The sequence below is a fragment of the Ursus americanus genome, chromosome 19 (assembly GCF_024610735.1).
Source record: "Ursus americanus isolate L20-20 chromosome 19, mUrsAme1.1.p, whole genome shotgun sequence".
In the NCBI taxonomy this organism is placed as follows: domain Eukaryota; kingdom Metazoa; phylum Chordata; class Mammalia; order Carnivora; family Ursidae; genus Ursus; species Ursus americanus.
The window spans coordinates 48078337-48104344 of NC_142145.1; the positions used below are offsets into that span (position 1 = coordinate 48078337).

General features: G+C 36.3%; 1 protein-coding gene across 2 annotated transcripts in view; it reads left to right on the forward strand.

The window, feature by feature from the left end:
- The first annotated feature begins 2743 nt into the window (after positions 1-2743).
- Positions 2744-26008, forward strand: part of USP14 (ubiquitin specific peptidase 14) — a 44051-nt gene continuing 20786 nt past the window's right edge. Inside the window, exons 1-5 of one of the 2 annotated variants that reach the window (XM_045781960.2) lie at positions 2744-2978; positions 7235-7380; positions 9479-9511; positions 20248-20352; positions 21433-21536. In XM_045781960.2, the coding sequence (XP_045637916.1) occupies positions 2963-2978; positions 7235-7380; positions 9479-9511; positions 20248-20352; positions 21433-21536 (404 nt within the window). In that variant the 5' untranslated portion in view covers positions 2744-2962. The remainder of the gene's footprint in view (positions 2979-7234; positions 7381-9478; positions 9512-20247; positions 20353-21432; positions 21537-26008) is intronic. The other variant, XM_045781961.2, reaches the window with a different exon arrangement.

The window sequence follows — 26008 nt, forward strand, 5'->3', positions numbered from 1 at the left end:
GATTTTATTTTTAAGTAATCTTTACACCCAAAGTGGGGTTTGAACTTATCACCCTGAGATCAAGAGTTGCGTGCTCTACTTACTGAGCAAGCCAAGTGCCCCCCCCCAGTCGGTGCATATTTCAATATTCCTAGTAGATTCTCAGTCTTATTGAGGGCAGGGTCTTTGATTCATCTTTGTATTCATAGATTCTATATTGAATGTCTGGTTCTTAATATGTACTTGTTGAATAAGAGGATCAAACAGTTACAATGTAATACAACTTGATAGAAAGGGGTATTTGTAGGAGGAGGCTTTAAGTGCATATGAAAGTATTATCACTAAATGGAGACCTTAAAATTGGATAGGATTTCTATTGATCAGATGAGGCGTGGGCATTTTAAGCAAGCAACCATAGGTAGTTCACCAACTAAAAACTTTTCCGATACTTGGCTACATTTCACAGACTTGTGAACTGCGGGCAAACTGCGTGTTGCTGCGTCATTTATTTATTTATTTATTTACAAACAAGCAGGTTAAGATATTACTAATATATTCATTATTTAAAGAAGTCAACCCTAAGCAGAAGATTCCACCCATTAGACACATGTGGACCGGGGCTTAGCAACATATGGTATATAGGGCAAGGTTGCTATCCTCTACAATTCCTGCTGATATCTAGGAAGGCAAGCTATGCAATTTCCTTTGATGCTTGCTTTTAGTTGCTAGCACTGTCCACATCCTCACTCTGTTCCATTTGTCTGAAATCCAGGTTCTTGATCCTGCAACCAAGTTAGAAGTTAGTTTTACTGAAGCATTGATCAGTGTGAGCCCAAAACAGACTTGTTCTGGAAGACTCTCTGGGCATGTGTAGAATGAATAAGTTCAAAATCGGTTGCTCTCAAAGCATCAGATAATTCCAGAGTGCCTACTAGACAGCCACGATTTCTGTATATAGTCTGGTTGGGGGAATAGAGACATTAAAGAAACATAAATTTGATGAAAGTTATTGGAGGGAAAACAGGGTACAACAAGAGCACATTACAGAGGATGATTTGCAGGGCTATCCCTCCATCTTTAGGGCCTCCCTTATTGTGAACATCATACAGGGCAACAAAGATTTTTCCCATAGAAGATCCAATATATTTTTAAAGATATATTTTAGGAAAAAGAAACAAGCCAAGGAAAAGACTCTTAACTATAGAAAGAGGAAAGTGATGGTTATCAGAGGGGAAGGGGGTCAGGAGTGGGTGAACTAGGTGATGGGGATCAAGGAGTCCACTTGTGACGAGCACTTTGTGCTGTATGGAATTGTTGACTCACTATATTGTACATCTAAAACTAATTTAACACTGTATGGTAACTATACTGGAATTAAAATTAAATACAAAGATATATTTTATAGAAATATATGACTGAACATTTGGAAAATAGAGAATAAAGCTACCCATAGTCTGACCATACCCTACAAAATCTCTCTGGAGTTTTTATTGTGTAATCTCTAATAGCTATTTATGGCCTAGTACCTGCGATGAACTGTGCTAATCATCTTCTATATGTGATCTTATTTAATCTTCATAAGAATCCTATAATGTAGATCTTATTCTTGATTTCATAGAGAAGGAAACTGAAGCTGAGAGGTCACACAGCTAGTAATAACCAGATTCAGACAAGTCTTCATGACCATTAATTTTAATTTTATGCACTTGCAATCGTAATGCTCAATAAGTCTGATATACTCTTTCCACTTAATATTACATACATCACTTTAAAAGATATTCTACAGCATCGTTGTTTCCACTACATTTTGGATCTTATTCTCATAGGTCTTGAAGTAGAAAGGGTGAATAAGACTCCTGGTGTACATTCATAAAATCGGTCTCTGAATGGGTTGTAGCGTTTTGAAATGTGGACAAGTTACGTCTCGAAATATGGACAGGTTCAACACTTCTGCACCATTTGGAATCAAAATAAAGCCTCCCTAAGGCAAGAAAGTACCTCAGATTTGACTTGAATCTCTTTGAAATTTCTCCTTTCACTTATAGGACCTACTTCTCATCTAGAATGCTTGACTTTACCTCTCCCTACCATTTAGACTTTGAAGAGGCCTCAGAAACCATCCAGTTGAATTCTTTTTTTCCATATGGGGGAAACAGGTCCAAGACCAGTAAGTGGAGGGCTACGGGCAACTCCCACCATGGTCGGGCTTTTTTTTTTTTTTTTCCTCCTATCTTACTAGATTCAACCCAGAGTCCGAACCGGTTGTTAGAAAGAAACAACAGTAATACATTGCAATCAAGGCAGGCCTATCTCTGCAGTATTCAAAGACTTTTGATACGCATTTTGTCATAAAATTCTGAAAGGGAGAGCTGGATATTTTTAATAAGTAGACAGACCCAGGTGAGGGGTGGAGCAAGGCCTCTCTGAGCCCTTCTACTGGCTATATTAACAAGAAAAAAAATGCCCATCTTGAATTAAACCACTCTTTCGAAAACGGGCAGAAAGACTTTTTAAAAGGACAGCTGCGGGGTACCAAGTTCGCCTCCAGCAGGGGCCAGGCGGGCTAGGCGGGCCAAGCGGGCCAGGGCCAGGCCCACTCTGCGGTGGGCGCGGGGCAGCGCAGCGCATTGCGCAGGCGTGCACCTGTGCTGGTGCAGGGGCCGCGCGCTCGCGCTTGCCCGCTGCCTCGCGCTGCTTCCCCTCCCGCCTCCCTCGGCTCTCCACCCTCCAGGCCCCGCCCCGCCTCGCCCGCCCTGCGCGCCGGGTCTTCTCCTGCAGTAGCCCTGTGGCTCCGCGGGCCGGCGAACTGCGTGTTGCTGCGTCATCGCCAGTGGCCGGTTTGAATGAGATTCTCGTCGCACCCGTGCTGCCGCCACTACCGCGCCTCTGCCTTGGCCGCCGCCACAGCTTCAGCTCGTCCCTTTCCCTTCCACGCCCTTGCCAGGCCCGGCCTTCCTGCACCGCCGCCGCCTCTTGCGCCGCCATGCCGCTTTATTCCGGTGAGCTCCTTCCTCGCCCTGTAGTTCCGTCCTGCGCTAGGCCCCTGAGTAGGCCGGGCCTGCAGGGCAGGCACCCGGCTGAGCATTGGGCGGGGGAGGGGACCGGGCAGGCATGGGTGGGGGTGACTGCGGCGTGGCGACGACCCAGGCCCCTTTCTCTTCGCCCGCTCTTTCCGAGCTCTACAACCCGAGGGATCGCTGTCCCTCTGGGTCGGGTGGGTGGGGAGTGGGATGGGAGGGCGAGTCAGCTTCTCGGAGCGGTGACTCTGCAGAATAGTTTCTGTCGCTGTCCTAGTGAGCCAGGAGAGGTGAGGGTGTGTCCTGAGGCACCCGGGACCAGGCTAGAGGTGTAGTGGGATTTTCTTGGACTCGTTAGTGGTAGCTGTGGAAGGGGAGAGTCTAGGAGGGGGAAGCCTAGGTAAGGGAGGGATGGGAAGGACCTGGAATGGAAGGTTCGCATTCTTGGTGCTTGAGGTTTCCCTTAACAGCTTCCCATAGCTTATCTCTTGCTGCCTTTGGCTCAAACACCCCTTTTGTACCAATTCGGTTTTATCCCGAGGTAGATTGTTAACTTTCTGCTTTGTTTTCATTTCATCAAACGTTATATTGAGTTTTACGTCTCAAGCGTAGTGTTAGCTTTGAGACTTAGATAAATACAAATACCCGCAGGCTTCATTTCCTTTTAAATGGCGTTTGACAGTTTTTATTTTATTTTGCTTGAGGCAGTCCAAGGTATTGGCTAGGGATCACATTTTCACTTAATGGACCTTGCTGTTCTTAGTCTTATTCAAAATGGCACCTAAAACGTATCTGTTGACTTCGGTTCGCCATGGATGTGTGATTCATTGCCCGTTCCTAACTCTATCATAATTCCTTTAAGAAGATTCAGCATTTTCAAAGAATGATATGAAACAAAGGATTAATGCTTAATTTCGAGGTGGATTCTTGGTGTTCTAGAATCTTGAATTGAATGCTTTAATAATTGCTCAACCTCTTTCTAAAGCCATGATTAACAGTAGAATGGTACTTGAAATATTCTATTTATGCAATGTAGAATTGAGGGGTTATTAATTAAGTGATGGCGATAAATACCAGTGTATGCTACTCCTTAAACAAACTGGTAGACTCACATAAGGACACCACCAACCCCTCTCTTTGTTCCTCTCAAAAAATACTTACATTGACCAAACTATCTATCTTTACATTACATTCTATCTTAAATATTTAATCATATCTTTTCCTTATTTCCAAGATGAGAGAATTGGAGTAGATTTCTAGATTTCTTCTTTGACCTCTCCATATTGAGAATTTATATTTTCAGGTTTGGCAAAAACCCCTATATTAAAGTAAGACTATTTTAAGTGCCATTTCATAAGTTTTAGTAGAAAATTAAATAGAGTCATATATAGTTAAGGATAAGTGCCGTAAAAATTAATGAACACCTGTATACTGGGCACAAAGCTAGTGTTTTTATACATGTTGCTTTGTTTTTATCTTCAACATAATTCTATGATACTGGTATAATTCTCTTTGATGGGTAAGCAAAAAGTTTAACTTGCTCATGGTGACACCGCTAAATCAATTTCAGATAGGTTCTTCATTATTTTTAATACTGTTTTGGTTTAGTCTTATCTTTTGCTTGTACATTGTTCTCTGTTCCTGGTTTATTTCAAGATTATAGTTGTGCCCTCTTCAAGCCCATTTTCCCAGCTGCTGCTGGAGTGATCTGATGTTCAAACCAGACTAAAGTGGCCTTTTACAGATAACTGCATTTCTGCAACATAAAGCCCAAAGCCTGTATGCTTTATCATGACTTAAAGTGTTACCTTTCGCGACTTGATCCTTGGCCAGCTTCCAGTTTTAGCTTCCTCCCTTTCTCTCAGGGAATTACTTAAATCTCAGAACACATAAAGTTTTATGCTTTTGATGTTTTTCTTACCTTTTCCAGGAGTGCTTCTATTTTAAGTGTCTGGCTAACACCTAATTTCTTCTTTGAGACTCAACTCAAAGTTGATAGTTAGAACCCAAAGTTACCACTTCCTGCAGGGAATCCTTCACTCATGAAGCATTCCTTTGTGATCCTGTAGCATTTATAATATTTATATTGTATTGTTAATTATTTTGACCTTTTCTCCCCCTTTTCTCTCTCTTATTGGATTCTGAGTTCATAGAATCTGCCCAGTGCTTGTTCTGGGGCTTATTGAATGAATGCTAAACGCATTAATTGAACTAGTGAAGGAATTGGGTGGGATTTGGAGTAAGGATTAGTTTTTCATGTTTTGCTTTTATTAGGAAAGTAGATAGCTATTAGTTGTGAGATTCTCATTTGAGTAGGTATGAAGTTTTCAGTGGAAACAAGCTATGTATATCCTTGCGTTTACTTATTTTTATGTATTTCAGAAGTTAGCTATTATATGAGGCCAATTGAAATTTTTTTTAGTATATGGTAAAATGTATATAACAAAAAATGTACTGTTTTAACCATTTTTAAGTGTACATTTTTTGGCGTTAAATACATAACTGTTGTGCAACCATCATCACCATCCACCTTCAGAAGTTTTTTTTTTTTTTTTTTTTTTTAAAGATTTTATTCATTTGAGAGAGAGAGAGAGAGAAACAGAGCACACAAGCAGGGGGAGATGCAGAGGGGGAGGGAGAAACAGGCTCCCCGCTGAACCAGCTGGGAGCCTGATGTAGGGCTCAATCACCGGGACCTGGAGATCCTGACCTGAGCCGAAGGCAGACGCCTAACCATTTGAGCCACCCAGGCCCCCCCAGAACTTTTTCTGTTCCTACACTGAAACTCTATACCCATTAAACGATAACACTTCATTTCCTCTTCCTCCCAGCCTCCTGGCAACCACCATTCTACTTTCTGTCTCTATGAATTTGACCACTGTAGGTACCTCAAATAAGGGAAATCATAACGTTTGACTTTTTATATCTGGCTTATTTTGCTTAGCATAATGTCTCCAAGGTTCACTTATGTTTTATAGCATGTATAAGAATTTCATTACTTTTTAAGGCTGAATAATATCCATTGTATGTCTACCATATTTTGTTCATCCGTTTATCTGTTAATGGACATTTGGGTCACTCACATCTTTGAGGCTTTTGTGAATAATGAACTTTGAACAGGGGTATACACATAACAGTTTGAGTCCCTGCTTCATACTTTTGAGTGTATACTTAGAAATAGAATTGCTGGGTAATATGGTTAAGTTTAATTTTTTAATTTTTTAAAATTTAATTACTTAATTACACCATACTTTTTTCTGCAGTGGCTGTACTGTTTTATATTCCTATCAGGGATACTTAAGGGTTCTAGTTTTTCTATATCCTCACCAGCACTTGGTATTTTCTTCTTCATCTTCTTTTTTTAATAGCCATCCAAATGACTGAAGTAGGATTTCTGTATTTTTTAATGATTTAGTCGTATCTTTGGATTCTTAATATTTGACCACCTCGGGGCGCCTGGGTGGCTCAGTGGTTAAGTGTCTGCCTTTGGCTCAGGGCGTGATCCCAGAGCTCTGGGATCGAGCCCCACGTCAGGCTCCTCCGCTGAGAGCCTGCTTCTTCCTCTCCCACTCCCCCTGCTTGTGTTCCCTCTCTCGCTAGCTGTCTCTCTCTCTCTCTGTCAAATAAATAAATAAATAAATAAATAAATCTTTTAAAAAAAAATTTGACCACCTCTTGCTTAGGAACCACACGTTTTAATTCTCCCATGGAACCTTTTTTCTTATAGTTCAGAATCTGTATTCCTTAACCTGTTTTAAATATGCTTTATTTTTCCAAGAATTTTTTTTGTTTTTACAAATTATCTTTCTAACTTTTCTTTACTCTTTCTATTCCGGCAGTATGTACTGATTTTAATAGTTGTTTAATTAAACACATTTTGAAGTCTGTGAACCTTATTCTGGGAAATAATTCCATAGTGATCGTATTTTGCTGAGATTATTAGAGTAGGATTCAAAGACTTGAATATTTACTGACTAGTTTTGTGACTAGTAAATCGATCATCTTCTCTTAAATCTGAGTTTCTTTATTTATCAAATGGGAAGTTGGATTAGATTCAATTAAATTTTATTCAGGACCTACTACATTCAAGTCACTCCTGATTAGGTAGACATTATGAGCGTATAAAGAATGACATAGGCTAGTTCTTGAAAGCCAAACTGATAGTCCCCTGGGATCTTCTAAATCTGAATTCCTGTTATTTTATAAATGAAAAAAATAAATTCTGGTTTTGTTTGCAGTTACTGTGAAATGGGGAAAGGAGAAGTTTGAAGGTGTAGAATTGAACACTGATGAACCTCCAATGGTGTTCAAGGCTCAGCTTTTTGCACTGACTGGAGTCCAGCCGGCCAGACAGAAAGTTATGGTGAAAGGAGGAACATTGAAGGTAAAAGTGCAAATTTTCATTATATACTGTTATATAATTAATGGAAACAAACACCAGAAAATGTAGTATTTGAGGTATTTTTTTTATTTGGTTAAAGTATATAGTCTATGAATTTAAAACTACCTTATTCATGTTAGTGTAGGAAGAAACGTTGTGGCCATTTCAAAACACTGTATTATAAAAGCATCATTAAAATTTTTATTTTAAAATGCATTGTATCAGTGAATATTCCTAGGAATCCAGGGAGTAAGGAACTTTCCATTTATCTCTGTTTGGATTTTTTTTCCCCTGTGAGGGTGTGTTAAAAAGTATTTGATTTTGTTTAGATTAATATAAAAATCTATATATCCTTAGTAGTTTTCTGTTATAAGGGTGGAGAAGATTCCATCTCTTAAAAATATGGAACCAATATGGTAGATAAAAAAAAGGCTATAGAAGGTATTTTGTACATGCATTCAAATGTTGAAATTGAAAATATTTCAACATCTTTACCAAAGCCCCACTTCTGGAATACTGGAAAACTGTTAATTTTTTCTTTTGGCCTGTTTCATATTCTACCCATTAAAAAAGAGCTTCTATCACTTACGAGTAATCACTGTGTAAAACCTGTTTGGAGGTGGGAGAGAAAATTTTTGTTTAAAAAGAGAGCAGACCTAATTTTTCCTTTAGTTCCCTTGGAATGGTCATATTAACTACAGTTAGGAGTCTAAGCTTACTGGCATCATTGGTGACGGGCCACAAAAAGATGCAAGTAGTATTGTTTGTAGTACTATGGAAGTATAGTTTTAAAAAAATACTATCCTCAAGACTTAGGTATGGAATGCCAAAATGCTGTAGTTAACTTTAGAGATAAGGTTTGGTTGCCCCTTCAGCTGGGCAGTAAAATTGATGCTGGTGAAGAAAACATTGTTTCCCCTCCAAGTTGCAGTATGAGCTTTTTAGTCTTCAGTGAACTTGATAACTGAATTTGTGATGAGCTGTATGCTGGTGGTGTACTGTGGAGAATTACAGAGAAATGGTAATTAAATGAAACTAATAGCGATCCCTTATTGAAAAATTATTCTGTGCCAGGCTTTTATTTTCTTTAATTCTCAACTATATATATTTTAAAAATGAGAGTAAATGTATTTTATAATTTCATAAGTAAGAAAACGTAGCATCTGAGAGATTTAAGTAACATATAGCAGGGGACCAGAAGAGCATGTGACTTAAAATTCAAGCAGATCTCAGTTCATTTTTCAGTTTTGTGTGACCTCAGATAAGATATCTGAGGGAGCATATATAGTTATCATTCCTTATGATTAATAGAAGTGGCCCTTAAACTGAGAAGGACATTTAGGAAATTACTATTGCACTTTGAAGCAGGATGTCCAAAGAGATAATTAGTGGCACCACCAAAGGGAAGCATATTAGGTGCCTGGCATCTTGTGTAAAGAAGTAATAATGGAAATGACTTTATCCTGTGAAGGGAAAGGGCTTAGCTGCAGTAGGCCAAGATACCTGTGGGCCATTCATGGCATTAAAAAAAAATTGTTTTAATTGAATATATTGAAGTGAAAGTATTTAAGTACTTCATAGATGTGAAATTTAGGACTTGAGAAACGTTTGTGGACACAGCAAATGTTATTAAGGGTTAGTTTGCCTCTGCCAGTCCTGGTATAATTTTTAACAGCACTTTCATTCTCAAGAATCTCCTGCTTTGGACAGTAAATTATATAATCATTCTAATTATGTAGACCTTATTTCATAAGTTACTCTTCATTCCCGTCACATAAGCTAATTATTAGCTTTGCTGGTTCCATACATGTAACAAACATGCAAAAAATTAGTATTTGTCATCAGTCAAGTGTTTTCAGTCCTTTTGGTATGGTCAGGTTTATTGTCTTTTAGATTGTGTCTTTTGTAGTTTAAGCAATTGTAAGACTTACTGACTTTAAGACTGCATTTAAAAAAAATACTTTTGATTGTAGTAATTTTAAGTAAAATGTGCAAACAAAAAATTTATTCTATTTTGGAGTAGCTTAAAATTCGTTGATTATTAGAATATGTTCAAAGTATACAGGAGTGGTTAAATGCTTTTCATTTGCTTTTAAAACAGGATGATGACTGGGGAAACCTCAAAATAAAAAATGTAAGTATTATAAGAGCACTTACTATAATTCAGTTTCTTAATTATTGTACGCAAATGCATTCTAAATGCCTGTTTATATCCAGCACTGTCTATTGAAAATACTTTCCTTTTCCCGTTGACTTGTCTTGGAATCTTTTTTGAACATCTGTTGTAGGTTTACTTTTGGACTCCTGTCTCCTTGATATATTTGATTATAATTTATGCTAGTACACATGGTCTTAGTGATTAAAGCCTTTTTGTATGTCTTGAAATGAGATGGTATAAGTTCTCCAACTTCTGCAAGAATATTTTAGCTGTTTTAGCTCCTTTGCATTTCCCTATAATTTTAGAATAAGTCTCAATTTTTACAAATGGACTCCTGGAATTTTGAGATTGTGTTGGTTCTTTGGTTCAGTTTGGGAAAAGGGGCATCTTAACAGTAATGAGTATTAAAATCCTTAAATGTGATGTACTCTGTTTAGGTGTTTATATTCTCTTAAACTGAGTTTTGTAGCTTCTTAGCATAGGATCTTCACGGTTTTTGTTAGATTCTCTGAACTTAAGGTTTTGTGGCTGTTAAATGATATTTTTTAAAAATTTTGTTTTCCAGCGTTCATGGGTAGATTATAAAAATGTAGTTTATTTTCATCCTGTGACCTTGTTAAATTCACCTCATAGTTTTATTAGTTCTAGATTCTATTTCCTTTTTTTTTTTTTTTTAAGATTTTTATTTATTTGAGGGAGAGAGCGAGAATGAGCAGTGGGGAGGGGCAGGAGGAGAGAAAGAAGCAGACTCCCTGCTGACCAGGAAGCCCGACTCAGGGCTTGATCCCAGGACCCTGGGATCATGACCTGAGCCGAAGGCAGCTGCCTAACTAACTGAGCCACCCAGGTGCCCCTGTTGGGGGTTTTTAATGTACATGAGCATATTATCTGCAAATAGAGGTATTTTTACTTCTTCCTTTCCAATCTTTATGACTTTTATTTCTTTTTATTGCCCAATTTCGTTGGGCTAGGACTTCTAATACAGTGTTGAATAGAAAGTGGTAAGAATGGGCATCTTTTTTTATACTAGCTCGTTCACTAAGACCTTTTAAATTATGAATGGCTGTTGCATTTTGTTAAGTTACTAAAAATAGCCTATGATTTTGATACTTTGATAATCTGGTTAGTCTCATTGATTTTTATTTTATTTTTTATATTTTTTAAAGCTTATTTATTTATTTGAGAGACACAGAGAGAGAGAGAGAGAGTGCACTCATGAGCCGCGGGGAGGAGCAGAGGGAAAGGAAGAAGCAGACTTCCCACTGAGCAGGGAGCCCAATGTGGGGCTTTATCCCAGTTCCCTGAGATCATGACCTGAGCCGAAGGCAGACCCTTAACCAACTGAGCAACCCAGGCGCCCCTCTTTGATTTTTAATTGTTAAATTTTACATTCCTGGGATGGTTAACTCAAATTTTTTGGGTTTTGCAGCCCCATTTACACTCTTAAAAATTATTATTTTTAAACCCCAAAGAGTTTCATATATGTTAGTTATATCTGTTAACACTTAACCATATTAGAAATTAAAACTGAAATTAAAAAACCTGTTTATTTAGAAATAACAATGACAAACCCATTACATGTTAATTTTATGTTTTTAAATGTTTTCCCAAAAATATCATGAAAGGACTGGCAGTGTTCTGTATTTTTGCAAATCTTTTGAAAATCTAGCTTAATAGAAGATAATTGAATTCTCATATTTGCTTCTGCATTCAATCTATTGCGATATGTTGTTTTAGTTGAGGTATATATAAGAAATCTGGCCTCACATAAATAGTTGGAAAAGGGAGGTAACTTTTCAGTTAAAATTGTGAGCATTCTTCTTTCATAGCACACCCAAACTCAACATGTAATAGCTTATTATTGGTTAGTTTGTGGTAGAAACCACATCAGTGACCTTTTGTGCATAAAAATCTATTTGTCTGTAACTGGAAAGGTGCCAAATACATAGCGACAAATACAAAATTCTGATTTTACTCGAAAGCTCTAATTTTGTCATTGGCAACTATATGTAGTCAGTTGTTTACCCTAAGGCAGCAAGCTCACTTCACTTATTTTTGAGAAAATGTTAGCTAAATACTTGAGGATAAAAACTCGTAATTTGTAGTTTTAAATAAAAATGATATTCCATTGAAAAAACAACTAGTCCAGTTTGCAACTCAGACATTTACACAAGCTTATCCTGAATAAAATGATCATACTTTGGTGTGCAGATGTGTTATTTCTACTGATTATTTTCATATATCTATATCTGTCTATATTTATTTGTTTATTTTTATACAGAGAGAGGGTAGGGGCAGAGCGAGTGAGCGAGAGAATCTCAAGCAGGCTCTGTGCCCAGCTGGAGCCTGACAAAGGTCTCCATCTCACAATCCTGAGGTCATGACCTGAGCCAAAATTGAATCGGACATCAAGAGTTAGACACTTAACTGACTGGGCCACCCAGGCACACCCCACTGATATATTTTTAATAGACTTTATTTTTTGGAACAGTTTTAGGTTCACAGCTAAACAGAGCTTTCCCATTTATCCTCTTCCCCACACATGTAGAGCCTTCTCCATTACCAACATTCCCTAACAGGATGGCACATTTGCTATAATTTTTTTTTTTTTAAGATTTTATTTGTCGGAGAGAAAGAGTGCACGCGCCTGCACAAGCATGGGGTGTGGCAGGCAGGGGGAGAAGCAGGCTCCCTGCTGAGCAAGGAGCCCAATGTGGGACTTGATCCCAGGACCGTGGGATCACGACCTGAGCCGAAGGCAGAAGCTTAACTGACTGAGCCACCCAGGTGCCCCATATTTGTTATAATTGATGAACTTATGTTGACACATCCTTGTTGCCCGAAGTCCATGGTTTACATTAGGATTCACTCTTGGTGTTGTACATTCTGTGGGGTTGGACAAATGTATGATGACATGTATTCACCATTATAGTGTCATACAGAGTAGTTTTATTGCCCCCAGAATTCTGTGTGCTTTGCCTGTTCATCCCTTCAACCCCCTGACAACCATTGATATTTTTACTGTCTCCATTGTTTTGCCTTTTCCCAGAAGTCGTATAGTTGGAATCCTACAGTATGTGTCCTTTTCAGATTGACTTCTTTCACTTAGTAATATGTATTTAAATTTCCCGCATGTCTTTTCTTGGCTTTTATAGTTCAGTTCTTTTTAATGCTGAGTATAGTCCATTTTCTGGGTGTACCACAGTTTATTCACCTACTGAAGGAGATCTTGGTTGCTAGGACAAGTAAGTCTTTTTTGATTGGGTGCTTCTCATTTCATAACAGAATATCACAAAGAAATGTATTCAAAGGTTGAGATTTAATAAAATTAATCATTTTTACCAATTTATTTGATGTCATTACTTTGATATGTGCTAAACTGTTAAAATTTTTAGCCTCAAGTGATTTACCACTGTTAGTGCAGATGTCAGCACAGTGAAAAAGGGACAATAACATCTTAGTATTATGAAAATAGTTTTGATCTTGCTGGCTCTGTGAAGGAATTTCAGAGACCAGTAGGGGTTCACAAACACTTTGAGAACTGGGACACACCCATTGAGTCATGATTTATTTATCTCATCTATTCATTGCTGGATTTAATTTTCTCTTTTTTTAAAAAAAAATATTTGTATATATGTTCATTAGGGATATTAGTATTTTTATTTGGGGACATATTGCCTTCTCTTTTCTAAATGAGTTTGTGTAAGATTGGTAATATTTCTGTAAATACTTGAAATAATTTACCAGTGAATTTTATCTGGATTTTCTTTGTGGGAATTGATTGATATTTAATTTCTTTAATAGATATAGGGTATTTAGATTCTCTGCTTTTTATGTCCATTTTGGTGAATTTTCTCTTTTGAGAAAGTTTGTTTAAATATATTGAATTTATTGGCATAAAGTTATTCATAATATCCAGACTATTCATTAATTATTCTCTTATATCTGTTACCTTTATTTGTTGATGTCTCCCTCCACCTTTATTCCTGATACTGACATGTCTTTGGTGTTTTGTTTTGTTTTTGGTCAGTGGTGCTAAGGATTTATCAATCAGTCTTTTCAGTTTTTTACTTTGTTGACTCTATATATTATCCATTTTCTGTTTTATTGATCTGCTCTTTATTTCCTTTTTTTTACCTTGGGTTTAAATTGTTTCATTTTCTTGCTTTTTAAGGTGTGTGCTTAAGTCATTGATTTTTTTTTTTAATGCCTTCTTTCCTTATGTAGACACTTAAAATTATTACTTTCTCTTTAATCACTTATAATTGTATCCACAACTTTTGATGTGCTATATTTTTATTATGCAATTAAATATTTTCTTATTTATGTTGTGGGTGATTTTTTTGTTGTTGTCCTCGTCGTCGTTGTTTTTTACCCCATGGATTGTTTAGAACTATGTTGTTTCATCTCCAATTATTTGGGTCTTTTTCTAATATATTTTTGTTACATATTTCCAATTTGATTCTGTTGTAGTCCCATAACATATATCAATGTTATCTTAGCTGAGATTTACTGACCCTTTTTTTATGGACTGTATATGATTCAGAAAGGCTAAAATATTTATTATACTTATTATATTATCATTGAACTGCTGCTCTAAGATTTATATTATGTATCTTTAACTTATCTGCCTTAAATAACAAATGACTTCAGGTATAGTATAAGATTCTTAAAGCAGTATACTTCCATTTCACTGGTCCTTTTTGCTGTTGTCATACAGTTTACTTCTACATGTTAGAAATCTTATGCTTCATCCTATTTTTCCTTTAAATAGTCATTTATCATTTAAAGAGATTAAAAATGTTTAAAACTCATATTTACCATTTTTGGCATTCTTCCTTTGGATCCAAATATAAATTTCCATCAGATACCATTTTCTTCTGCCTCAAAGACTTAACATGTTTCTTGCAGAGCAGATCTATGAATTTTCTCTGCTTTTGTTTTTCTGAAAAGCCCTTTATTTCACCTTTATTTTTGAAAGATATTTTTGATAGGTATAGAATTCTAGATTAACACTTTTTCTTTCAATATGTGAAAAATGTCTTCTGATTTGCATAGTTGTGGTCATTCTTTGTTCCTTTGTGTGTAATGTGTCTTGTTCCTCCTGATGCTTTTGAGATTTTTCTCACCGTTGCTTTTCAGCAATTTAATTACATGTTTTGGAGAGGTTTTCTTTGTTTATTCTGTTTGAGCTTCTTGGATTTGTGGGTTTATAATTTTTATTTGGAAAAGTTTTAGCTATTTAAGTATGTTTTCTGTGTGCCCTCCTCTTTTTTGAGACTACAATTACACATGTTGGGTAGTTTTTCCCATTGTAGAATTCTGGTCCCTTTATTTGTGTGTGTGCATGCATGTGTTCATCTGTTGATGGGGATTTGTGTTTCTGCTTTTTGACTGTTACGAGCAGAACTGCTGGGAACCTTCATCTCTAGATGCATGTTTTCATTTTCTTGAGTAAATAACCTGTGAGTGGAATTGGTGGGTCATATGGTTAAGTATGTGTTTAGCTTTGTAAGGAACTGCCAGGTCCTTTCCAAAGTGCTGGTTGTACCATTCTGCATTCTTATGAGCAGTATGTGATAGATCCGGTCGTTCTACATCCTCACGGCATTTGACTGTCGTCCCTCATTTTTCTTTTAGCCAATCTGATGGGTGTGTGGTGATACGTTCTTGTGGTTTTAGTTTACATTTATCTGATGACTGATGATATTGAACATTTTGAGCTTATTGGCAGCTTTTTTATCTTTTTATGAAATGTCTGTTCAGATCATTACCTATTTTGAATTGGATTATTTTCTTAATCGCATATAAAGAATATATACTGAAGTCTTTTGTGAGATATATGTGCCCTGATATTTTCTCTCAGTTTCTGATTTTTTAGTCTTTTAATAATGTTTTGTTGAGTAGAAGTTTTAAATTTTGTTGAAGTATAACCTATCAGTTTCTTTCTTTTATGGTTTTGACTTTTTGCGTCCCACCTAAGAAATCTTTGCCTATGTCAGGGTCACAAGACACCTCTGTTTTCTAAAACTTTCCAAGTTGTAAAACGCTTTTATACTTAGGTATAGCATCTGTTTTGAGCAGACTCTTGTGTTTGTTGGTAAGTAATGGTTGAGGTTTATTTTTTTTTCATATGAGTGTGAGCACATGTAAGTCTATTTCTGGATTCTGTTCTCTTCTGTTGATTTGTGTATGTACCTTTACACCACTCCCCACTCCCCACCGTCTTGATTATTCAAGACTTGAAATTAAGTAGTAGGAGTCTGATTGTTCTTCTTTTTCAAAACTATTGGCTGTTCGAAGATCTTTGCATGTCCTTTGTACATTTTAGACTCAGCTTATTTTCTACAAGAGTCTGCTGGGATTTTGATTGGAATTATATTGATACTATATATCAAATTGAGATGTCTTTTTAAAATATTTTTAAACTTTTTTTTTATTTTGAGAGACAGAGAACTTGTGTGCATGAGCAGGGGGAGGGGCAGCGGGAGATGGAGAGAGAGAATCTTAAGCAGGCTCCATGCCCAGCGTGGAGCCCAATGTGGGGGCTTGATCTCACAACCCTGAGATCATGACCTGAGTCAAAATTAAGAGTCAGTTGTTTAACTGACTGAGCCATCCAGGCACCCCCAAATTGGGACATCTTAATACTGAGTCTTCTAAAAAAAATTTCTCACAGCAGTGTTTTATATTTTTTTCTTTTTTAAAGAAAGATTTTATTTATTTATTTGAAAAAGAGAGCACATGCACCAGTGAGGGGCAGAGCAGAAGCAGACTCCCCAGCAAGGAGGGAGCCTGATGAGGGGCTTGATCCCAGGACTCTGGGATCATGACCTGAGCCAAAGGGAGACGTTTAACCGACTGAGCCACCCAGGTGCTCTATTTTCTTTTCTTTCTTTTTCTTCTTCTTTTTTTTTTTTTTTCCCAATGTTTATTTATTTGAGAGAGAGCACCTGTGTGGGCACACATGCGTGGGCTGACGTCAGGGGAGGGGCAAAGGGAGAGAATCTTCAAGCTGACTTCCTGCCGAGGGTGGAGCCCAACAAGGGGCTTGATGTCAGGACCCATGAGATCATAACCTGAGCTGAAACCAAGAGTTTGATGCTTAATCGACTGAGCCACCTAGGCACCCCTTTTATTTTCAATAAAGGATCATACGCATGTTTTTTCTTACATGTTATTAAATATTTCATGGTATTTGGTGCTATCATAAATGGTATTTTTCAGATGTCATTTTCCAGTTGTTTATTGCTAACATATAGAAGTAGACTTAATTATTGTGTATTGATCTTGTATCCTGTGATTTTGCTGATTTTTCCATATTAGTGTTTAGGATAATGTAGGTGGGATACAATCATGTTGCAAGTAAGAATGGTTTTATTTTTCCCTTTTCAGTCTCCATTCCTTGCCTTATTGCACTGGCTAGGATTTTCAGCACAATGTTGAGTAGAAGTGGTTGATAGTGCACACATCATTGTTTTTTTTCCTGATCTTAGGAGAAAAGTCTCCAGTTATGGCTGGAGTTGTTTTACAAATGCTCACCATTAGTTTGAGGAAGTTCTCTATTTGTAGTTTGCTGAGAGTTTTTATTCATGAATGGGAGTTGAATTTTTCAAGTACTTTTTCCATATCTATTGCAGTGATCATTTTTTTTGATCCTTTAATCTGTTAATGTGGAAATATATTGACTCTTGTGAATAGTAAGCCAACCTTTCATTCTTGGGATAAACCCCATTTAGTCATTATGTGTTTTCCTTTCTTATATATTGCTGGATTCTTTTTGGTGGTATTTTGTAAAGGATTTTTTGTGTTTCTTTTTGTGAGAATTACTGGTTTATAGTTTTCTTAACTTGTTTTTGTCTGCTTTTGCTATCAGTGTAATCCTGGCCATATAAAATGGGTTAGGAGGTATCCCCACCTCTCCTCTTTTCTGAAAGAGATTTTCTTTAAGTGGTTCATAGAATTCTCCAGTGAAGCTTGGAGCTTTCTTTGTGGGAAGACTTTCACTTAGGGATTTAGTGTATTTAATAAATATAGGACTATTGAGATGTTATATTTTCTTTGACATCTGTTTCGGTAATTAACATCTTTTAAGGAATTGGTCCATTTAATTTACAGTTTTAATTGTCAACTTGATTGGCATAATACACTCTTATTATCCTTTAATTCTAGAGTGCTGTCTCTAGTGCTGTTTCTCTTTTTTCCCCCCCCTGGTATTGGCAAATTGTGGTTTCTCTCTCGCTTTCTTCATTATGTACCCAGAGATTTGTCAATTTCATTGATTACACCCCCCCCCAAAAGAATCAACGTTTGCTTGTTCTTTTATCATTTTACTGATTTCACTTCTTTGCTTTATTTCCTTCTTTTACTTTGGTTTTCATGTATGCTTTTTCTAGCTTCTTATGGTAGAATCTTAATTTATTTTACACCTTTTTGTTTACTGTTTTTATCTTCTGCCCAGTTTTCTATTGTGTTTGCTTTACTGATTTTTATTTATTTATTTTTTTTGCATGCTTCTCTATAGTGTAACCTTTTTCTCCATTTTTTCCTTTTAAATTTTGACTGGTAATGTTTTACAGAAGTTTTCAAGATATGTGTAGTAACATTAGTCCTTTCATCTTTTATGTCAATTTTAGAAAATATTCCAGCAAAGCAAGATTTTTTAATTCACTTACATGATTTTGTAATTAGTTGTTTTATTTATTTATTTTAAAAGATTCATATATTTTAGAAAGTGCGAGTGCATGCATACAAGTTGGGGGAGGGGCAGAGGGAGAGACTCTTCAAGCACTAAGTGTGGAGCCCATCGTTGTGGGGCTCAGTCTCACCATCCATGAGATCATGACCTGAGCTGAAACCAGAGTCAGATGCTTAACCCACTGAGCCACCAGGCGCCCTTTGTTTTATTTTTTAAATCTTTAATTTGTAATTCATTTTGGGTATGGCATACCAGGAAATGGAGAACTGATATTTTTTTCTAAATTATTATCCAGTTTTTCTCAACATTCTTCATTGTATAATCTGTTTTCTTACCTTAAATGGTGTTGTTTTAGTCTTTATCCTTTTTAAGAAATTTCTTAGCTGTTATTATGGGTATAAATTTGGTACACGAATGAATCATTTTGTGAAGTTTCAAAAAATTAAATTTATATAATAATTTGGAATCACATCTTTACAGTAATTTTTTCTGTCTAGAAACTGGTCCTGACTTTCAGTTTATTATTTGGGTGTTTTTTATATCCTTAAGTTAAAGCTTTATAGTTTTCTTATTAAAGTATTACATATATTTTGTTATATTTACTCTTAGATATTTACTGATATTCCTTCTTTTCTGTCATATTTCTAACAGACTATTTGCCTAGTACATTCTTAAATATTTGGTTTTCCTGAGATAGTAGTCTTTGGAAAAAGATTCTTTAGTGATGGTTTAGTATTCCTTTGCTATTATCTCACGGAAAGTTCAAGTAACAATAACAGGTGATAGAATGAAGGTTACTGGATTTCAGCATAGGTGCTCTCAGGACTGAGTTTGTTATCCTTATTAATTTTCTTTTTAAAAAAAATTCTTTTAAGATTTTATTTTTAAGTAATCTCTACACCCAACATGGGGCTCAAACTTAACAACCCTGAGATCAAGAGTCACATGCCCTACTGACTAAAAGCCAGTCGGGCACCCCAGGCCTTATTAATTTTCTAATTTTAATCCTCCTCTGCAAATTTTTTATTTTCTCTTACTGTCTTTTTTTCTTCTTAAAACTCCACTTCTGGCTTTTTTTTTTTTTTTAAACCTCCCTACTCCTTTCTTTTGTCTTATGTGTTTGTCTTCCATAGTAAGATATTGTTAACATTTCAGTATTATGTGATTTAAGGAGACAGGGTCTTCATTGTTTTTCTGTTGTATGGAATGTTATGTATGTGTTGAATGTAAATATTCCCTTAGGTTAATGATGTAGAATTATAAAATTGGATATTTTGATCTAATTTATGTGTTTGGTGTGATATTTTTCAATAATGGAGGGTTTGGTGCTCTCAAAATAATTCTATTCCATTGTAAATAATTGTTACAGTTATACAATAGACATTCACAGAAAGAATGCTATCTGCACTTTGTTTTGGGGAGAAATAATTCCACTATATGATCGTTTCGAGAATTCCCTCCCCTCCAGTATTGTAAACATTCTCAACTGTCTTTATGACAGTATTTTATTTTTCCCCTAGCTTCATTGAAGTATAATTTATATGGATTAAAATTCACCTATTTTTCGTGTGCAGTTTGATTTTGGTTAGTTTCATACAGTCACATAACCACCACCACAATCAGGATACAGAAGTTCCACCATTCTGAAAAGTTTCCTTGTGCCCCTTTGCATATAAGCAGGTGACCTCTGGCCTAAAGCAGCCACTTCAGTACTTTTTTTAAACTGTTAGTGATTTTTAGTATATTGACAAGAGTTGTGGAACCTTCACAATCTAATTTTAGAACATTTCCATCACCCCAGAAAGAAACAGGTGTCTGTTTAAAGTCACTCCCTCTTCCCACCTTTAGCCCTAGCAGTCACTAGTCTACTTTGTGTGTCTGTAGATTTACCTACCTTTTCTGGCAAATACAAGCATACAATATGTTTTATTATTTTGTGTCTGGCTTCTTTCATTGGACATAAACATTATCAAATTTTGAGCATTTTTATGAAATTAAATTTTTTTTAAAACAGGGAATGACTCTACTAATGATGGGGTCAGCAGATGCTCTTCCTGAGGAACCCTCAGCTAAAACTGTCTTTGTAGAAGACATGACAGAAGAACAGTTAGCATCTGCGGTAAGATAGACCATGTTTTATATATTTGATTGCTGCAGTTACTAAGATGCCTTTTAGAAAGTAGCATCTAAATGTTTTGAAGTTTTGGGGCGCCTGGGTAGCTCAGTCGGTTAAGCGTCTGACTCTTGATTTTGGCTCAGGTCATGATCTCAGGGTCGGGGGCTCAGGCCCTGTGACGGGCTCCACCTCTGAGAGAGTCTGCTTGAGATTCTCTCCCTCTCTCTTTGCCCCTTCCCCCTGCTCGAGTGCACACACACTTTCTCTGAAATAAATCTTAAAAAAAAATAAGTGATTTGAAGACTTAATTGGTAATATCAAGATGTGTGTTTTTGTTTATTTATTTTAAAGATTTTATTTATTTAGAACACATTTGTGAGTTGGGGGGAGAGGGAGAGTGAGAATCTCCAGCATACTCCACACTGAGCGTGGAGCCTGACCTGGGGCTCCCCAAGATGTGTGTTTTAGAAGTAAAAGATTTTATTTATGAAGTTGGCTTGAAGGGTCCTTGGATAATTCAATGTAAAGTCAAATTGTGTCTTTAATAAATAAGCGTTGGGCAGTGCTAACAGTGCTATTATTTTATGGGAAAACAGGCTCAAAGAGGATAACTAGTTTAAATGGTGGGATGTTAAAATTCTTAAAACTTTACTTGGCTGGAAATACATACAATTTATCCTTAATTCCAACATTGGTTTAGAAAACTGGTCAACACAAACTTGTCGACTGTTTTTTTTTTTTTTTTTTTTTTTTTTACCATCCAGCATTTTTATAGTATTATTTTCTTTTTTTGAAGTGTTTCTGTGTATACTTTGTCACCCCGTTCTAATGATAAACCTTCAAAGGGGGGGGGCAAGACTGATATGATTGTTCATTTATTATTTTTGAGAAGGGAATTAAAACAATGTTTGTCAACATAATGCAAGTAAACATTTCTGTTAGGAGTATAAAACATTGTTACTTTTGGGTAAAGTTGGAATATAAATTGGTATGAGTTGGTAAGTTATACTTCACAGTGAACTTTAGTGATTTTATATATGCTATGTCCTTTTTTAAAAATGTGTTAATCCTTGTCCTTATCAGATGGAATTACCGTGTGGATTGACAAACCTTGGTAACACTTGTTACATGAATGCTACGGTTCAGTGTATTCGTTCTGTGCCTGAACTCAAAGATGCCCTTAAAAGGTAAGACAGAAGAGAAATGTGAGTCCTTTTGGTGGGTAAGGGAGGTTCACATTGGGGGTGAGTAGTGGTTTGTGTATAATTTTTTAGCAGCTTTACTGAGATATTTATTGTACAGTTCATCCTTTTAAAGTATTCAGTTAAATGGTGTTTATTCACAAGGTTGTACAGCCATCACCACAGTCTGATTTTAGGTTCTTTTCTTACCCCCACCCTGAAAGAAACCTTATATTCATAAGTAGTCACTCATTTTACCCTTCCCACCTCTAGCTCTAGGCAACCATTTATCTACTTTCTGTCTTAAAGATTTGCCTATTCTGCACATTTCATATAAATGGAATCATACAATGGATGACTTTTTGTGACTGGTTTCTTTTACTCAGCGTAATATTTTCTGGGTTTATTCGTGTTGCAGTCTGTATCAGTGCTTCATCCCTTTTTATGTCTGAATAATATTCCAGTATTGATGGACAGACCACATTTTGTTAATCTGTACATCTGTTGATAAACATTTGATTCGTTTCCATTTTGTAGCTCCTTTGAGTAACGTTACTATGAACGTTCAAGGACAAGTTTTTGTGCAGACCAGTTGTTTTCATTTCTTTTGGTTATGAGTGGATTGCTTGGCCATATGGTAACTGTTAAACAGCGTTTTGAGGAACTGCCAAACTGCTAGGCACCATTTTCTGTTCTCAGCGCCAGTGTAAGGGCGTTCCAGTTTCTCCGTCTCCATGCCAATCTTGTTATTGTATGTCTTTGATGGTAGTCATCCTAAGGGTAAAGTGGTATCTCACCGTAGTTGTCATTTGCATTTACGTAATGACTAGTGATGTTGAGCATCCTTTCATGTGCTTACTGGCTTGAATATCTTCTTTGGAGAAATGTTTGTTTAAATCCTTTGCCTGTGTTTTAAATGGTTTGCCTTTTTATTACTCAGTTATAAGTGTTCTTTCTATATTCTGGATACAAGTCCTTTTTCAGATAGAAAATTTGCAAATATTTTCTTTCATTTTGTGAGTTGTCTTTACTTTCTCGATGTTGTTGTTTTGTTAACACAAAAGTTTTTATTTTTGATGAATTTAATTTTTCTTTTGTTTGTGTTTTGTGTGTTTGTGTATCTTATGTATGAAACCATTGCCTAATCCTAGGTCACAAATATTTACTCCTATTTTTTTTTTTAAGAGCTATACAGTTTTAGTTCTTAAATTTAGGTCTCTGATCCATTTTTATTCTGATACATTTTTAGTTAATTTTTATGTATAGTGGGGAGTTGATATCCCATCCTTTTGCAAATGCATATCCAGTTTTTCGAGTACCATTTGTTGAAGACTGCTGTTTTCCCTGTGGAATTGCCCTAGCACCTTTACTGAAAATCATTTGACTATATGATGTATGTAATATATATTTCTGGATCCTCAATTCTAGTTTAGAAATAAATACACTGATTTGTATTGATTTGTCCAGTGCTAGTAATGGTTTTACTAAGAAGTAAAACTTTTTTTTAAGCCATTATACAAAAAAAAAAGAGTAAACAATTTATCCATGTTTTGATGGCCTATGAAATAGTCTATAAATGAGAATCCCTTCTCAGTGAGTATAAATATGGAACTTAAAAAATATGACTTAATTCTGACTAAGTTTATTACAACTGTCTTGTTATATACATTGCCACTTCTTAATGTAGGTTAGAATTCTAAACTGCAATTTGGATTCTTAGCCAGCTTTATGAATGTTAATTCCCCCTCTGTCCCCTTAGTGGCTTGGGCAATGCTTTGATAGAACTGGGCAGTAGAGAGGAGAGAGAAGGATTATGCAGAAACCTGAGAGTAACTGAAGGATTTCTAAATTTCTCTGGTGAATACTTGTCAGGTACTTACGAAGTTGCCTGATTGTAGCTGATATCGTTATTAATGTGCAAGACGCAGGACCTGTCTTCCAGGCACTTATGGTCTTCATTGAGAAAGGCTGTCAAGTTTGTACTGTTTCAGAATTGCTTTAATGGGAAATGTTGAAGTCAAAATTATTTTTCCTCAGGGGTTTGTAGTTATTTCTCCACTACTTTCGTGTGCCCATAGTTACTGATGAGAGATCTAACATCAGTCTTATTTCTTGATTCTTTTCTGTTAATAACTTTTAGGGTTTTTTCTTTATTTTTATTTTTCATAGTTTTCCAGTAGGGTAGGTGTGGGGTTTTCTTTATCTCATTTAGTGCTAAGTGAGCATTTTTTTTTTAAAAGATTTTATTTATTTTTTTTGTGAGAGAAAGTGTGTGTGTGTGTGTGTGTGTGCGTGTGCGCGTGCGTGCACAGTTGGGGGAAAGGGGCAGAGGGAGAAGCAGACTCCCCGCTGAGCAGGGAGCCTGATGCGGGCCTGAATCCCAGGACCCTGAGATCATGACCTGAGCTGAAGGCAGGTGCTTAACCGACTTGAGCCACCCAGGCTTCCTGAGTGAACACTTTCTTGGCCGTTATTTCTTGAGAAAATGCTTCTCTCTTTTATCTAGCTTCCCTAATACTCTGAATAGTAGAATTTCTGGATCTATTTTTATGTTTCTTTTTTTTCTCTGCACTTTTAATTTTTTAATTTTTATGTGCTGTGTTCCAGAAAAGTGCCTCAGTTCTGTTTTATATTTTACTCATTTGTGCATTAGCATTGTTTCACAGCTGCTTATTTATCACAGCCTTCTTTTCTTTAATCTCCTGTTCTTAATTTTGGATGATTCCTGCTTTGATTTCTCTGAGGCTCTGAAGTACTCTTATTTAAAGTACTCTTATTTAAACCCCAGTTTGGTCCTTTTACTTTTAACTCTGTTCTCTTTAGATGTAAGGATTGACCTGTCATTTGTTTGAAGATTGTGTACTTAGGCAGCCACGTTCTCTTACTTCTGTCCCAATTGCAAGTGATCTAATGAGCATCTCGCTCGGCAGCTCCCTGCCCTAGAAGGTGGCACTTGGGACAGACGTGCCTTTCTTCCAAGACTTCCTGTGTACTTTTTTCATCTATGATACCTTCTAGCTTCTATTCCAAGGAGAACACTTTCATGTTTTAGAGTTCTTTCTCTGAGTTTTGTATAAGCAGGGGAGATTTCATCTGGTTGATTCAGTTTTCTTGAAACAAGATGAAGTATTTTATGAATGAATGCTCAGTTTTTATAAGAGGTTGGAAACCCTTGTACTTAACTAACTTAATACAAGAGGACATGGATGGGGTTGTATGTCTTTGGAAAAATGACACTAACTGATAAAATAGGAATGAAAGAAGAGAGGAAAATTTCCATGGAAGGTGTTTTACAACTGGTGATACTGAAGCTCATCCTTAAATACTTAAGAATTTTTATTTGGCAGGTTCTGGAGAGTGGGATGTATGTTGTAAAGGCTAGAAGGGAAATAGACTGGGTTGGCTGAAGAGGCAATGAGGGCCAAGACCCAGAGCTGCAGGTAAAATCTGGTTTGCTTGATGCCGCCCTATAGTGGAACTTCATGATAATGTAGGAGTTCTGAATTTAGAACTTTAAGTGAAAAGCGTATATGGTAAAAATTACCCTTAAATTCTATGAATTACTTAAAAAAACAGTATCTCATGGCCATATTTTTATCTTAATGGAGATTGGCAAGGCATCGCTTGGTAAGTACCACATAGTTTTTTCATTAGCAATTAGTAGGTTGTTATTTTACTCTCATTTTCAGATTTGTATAGGAATGATCTGTTCTTGATAGAACTTAACTATAAAAGTGGTTGGACCCAGGCTTTTGGGGGGGGGCGTTTTAAATGTACATTTTCTGTGTCTAAATATTAGAGTCAGTTTTTTAAATTTGTTTTCCTATGAATTTGTCCTTATGTCTTTAAGATATTTTAGCATAAGAATTCTCTATTTTGGACCTTGTATTCTCCTCCCATTTTCATTTCTTACTTGCACATATATAAATATATGTATATATATATAAATTTCCCCTTGATTATCTTGCCAGAGGTTTGTGTATTTTATTTTTCACAGGTATCAGCTATTAGATTTATTCAGTCACTTCTTTCCATTGTCTGACTCATCCTGCTATTTGTTTGCATTGGTTTGTTTTCCTTAGGCTGTTCTATTTTCTGAGTTCTTAAGTTGTATGCTTAGATCACTTGTTCTTGTGTAGTAATGAGAATACTTAGTTTTGAGTTTTTGCTTCTATTCCCTGTTCATTAGATGAGGCTATTCAGATTTTTTTTTTTTTTTTAAAGATTTTATTTATTTATTTGACAGAGAGAGACAGCCAGCGAGAGAGGGAACACAAGCAGGGGGAGTGGGAGAGGAAGAAGCAGGCTCATAGCGGAAGAGCCTGATGTGGGACTCGATCCCAGAACGCCGGGACCACGCCCTGAGCTGAAGGCAGACGCTTAACCGCTGTGCCACCCAGGCGCCCCTTGTTTTGTTTTTTAAACACTATAAAATCTCTTCCTTTTAACCCCAAATTTGTTTTTAATTACTGACATAC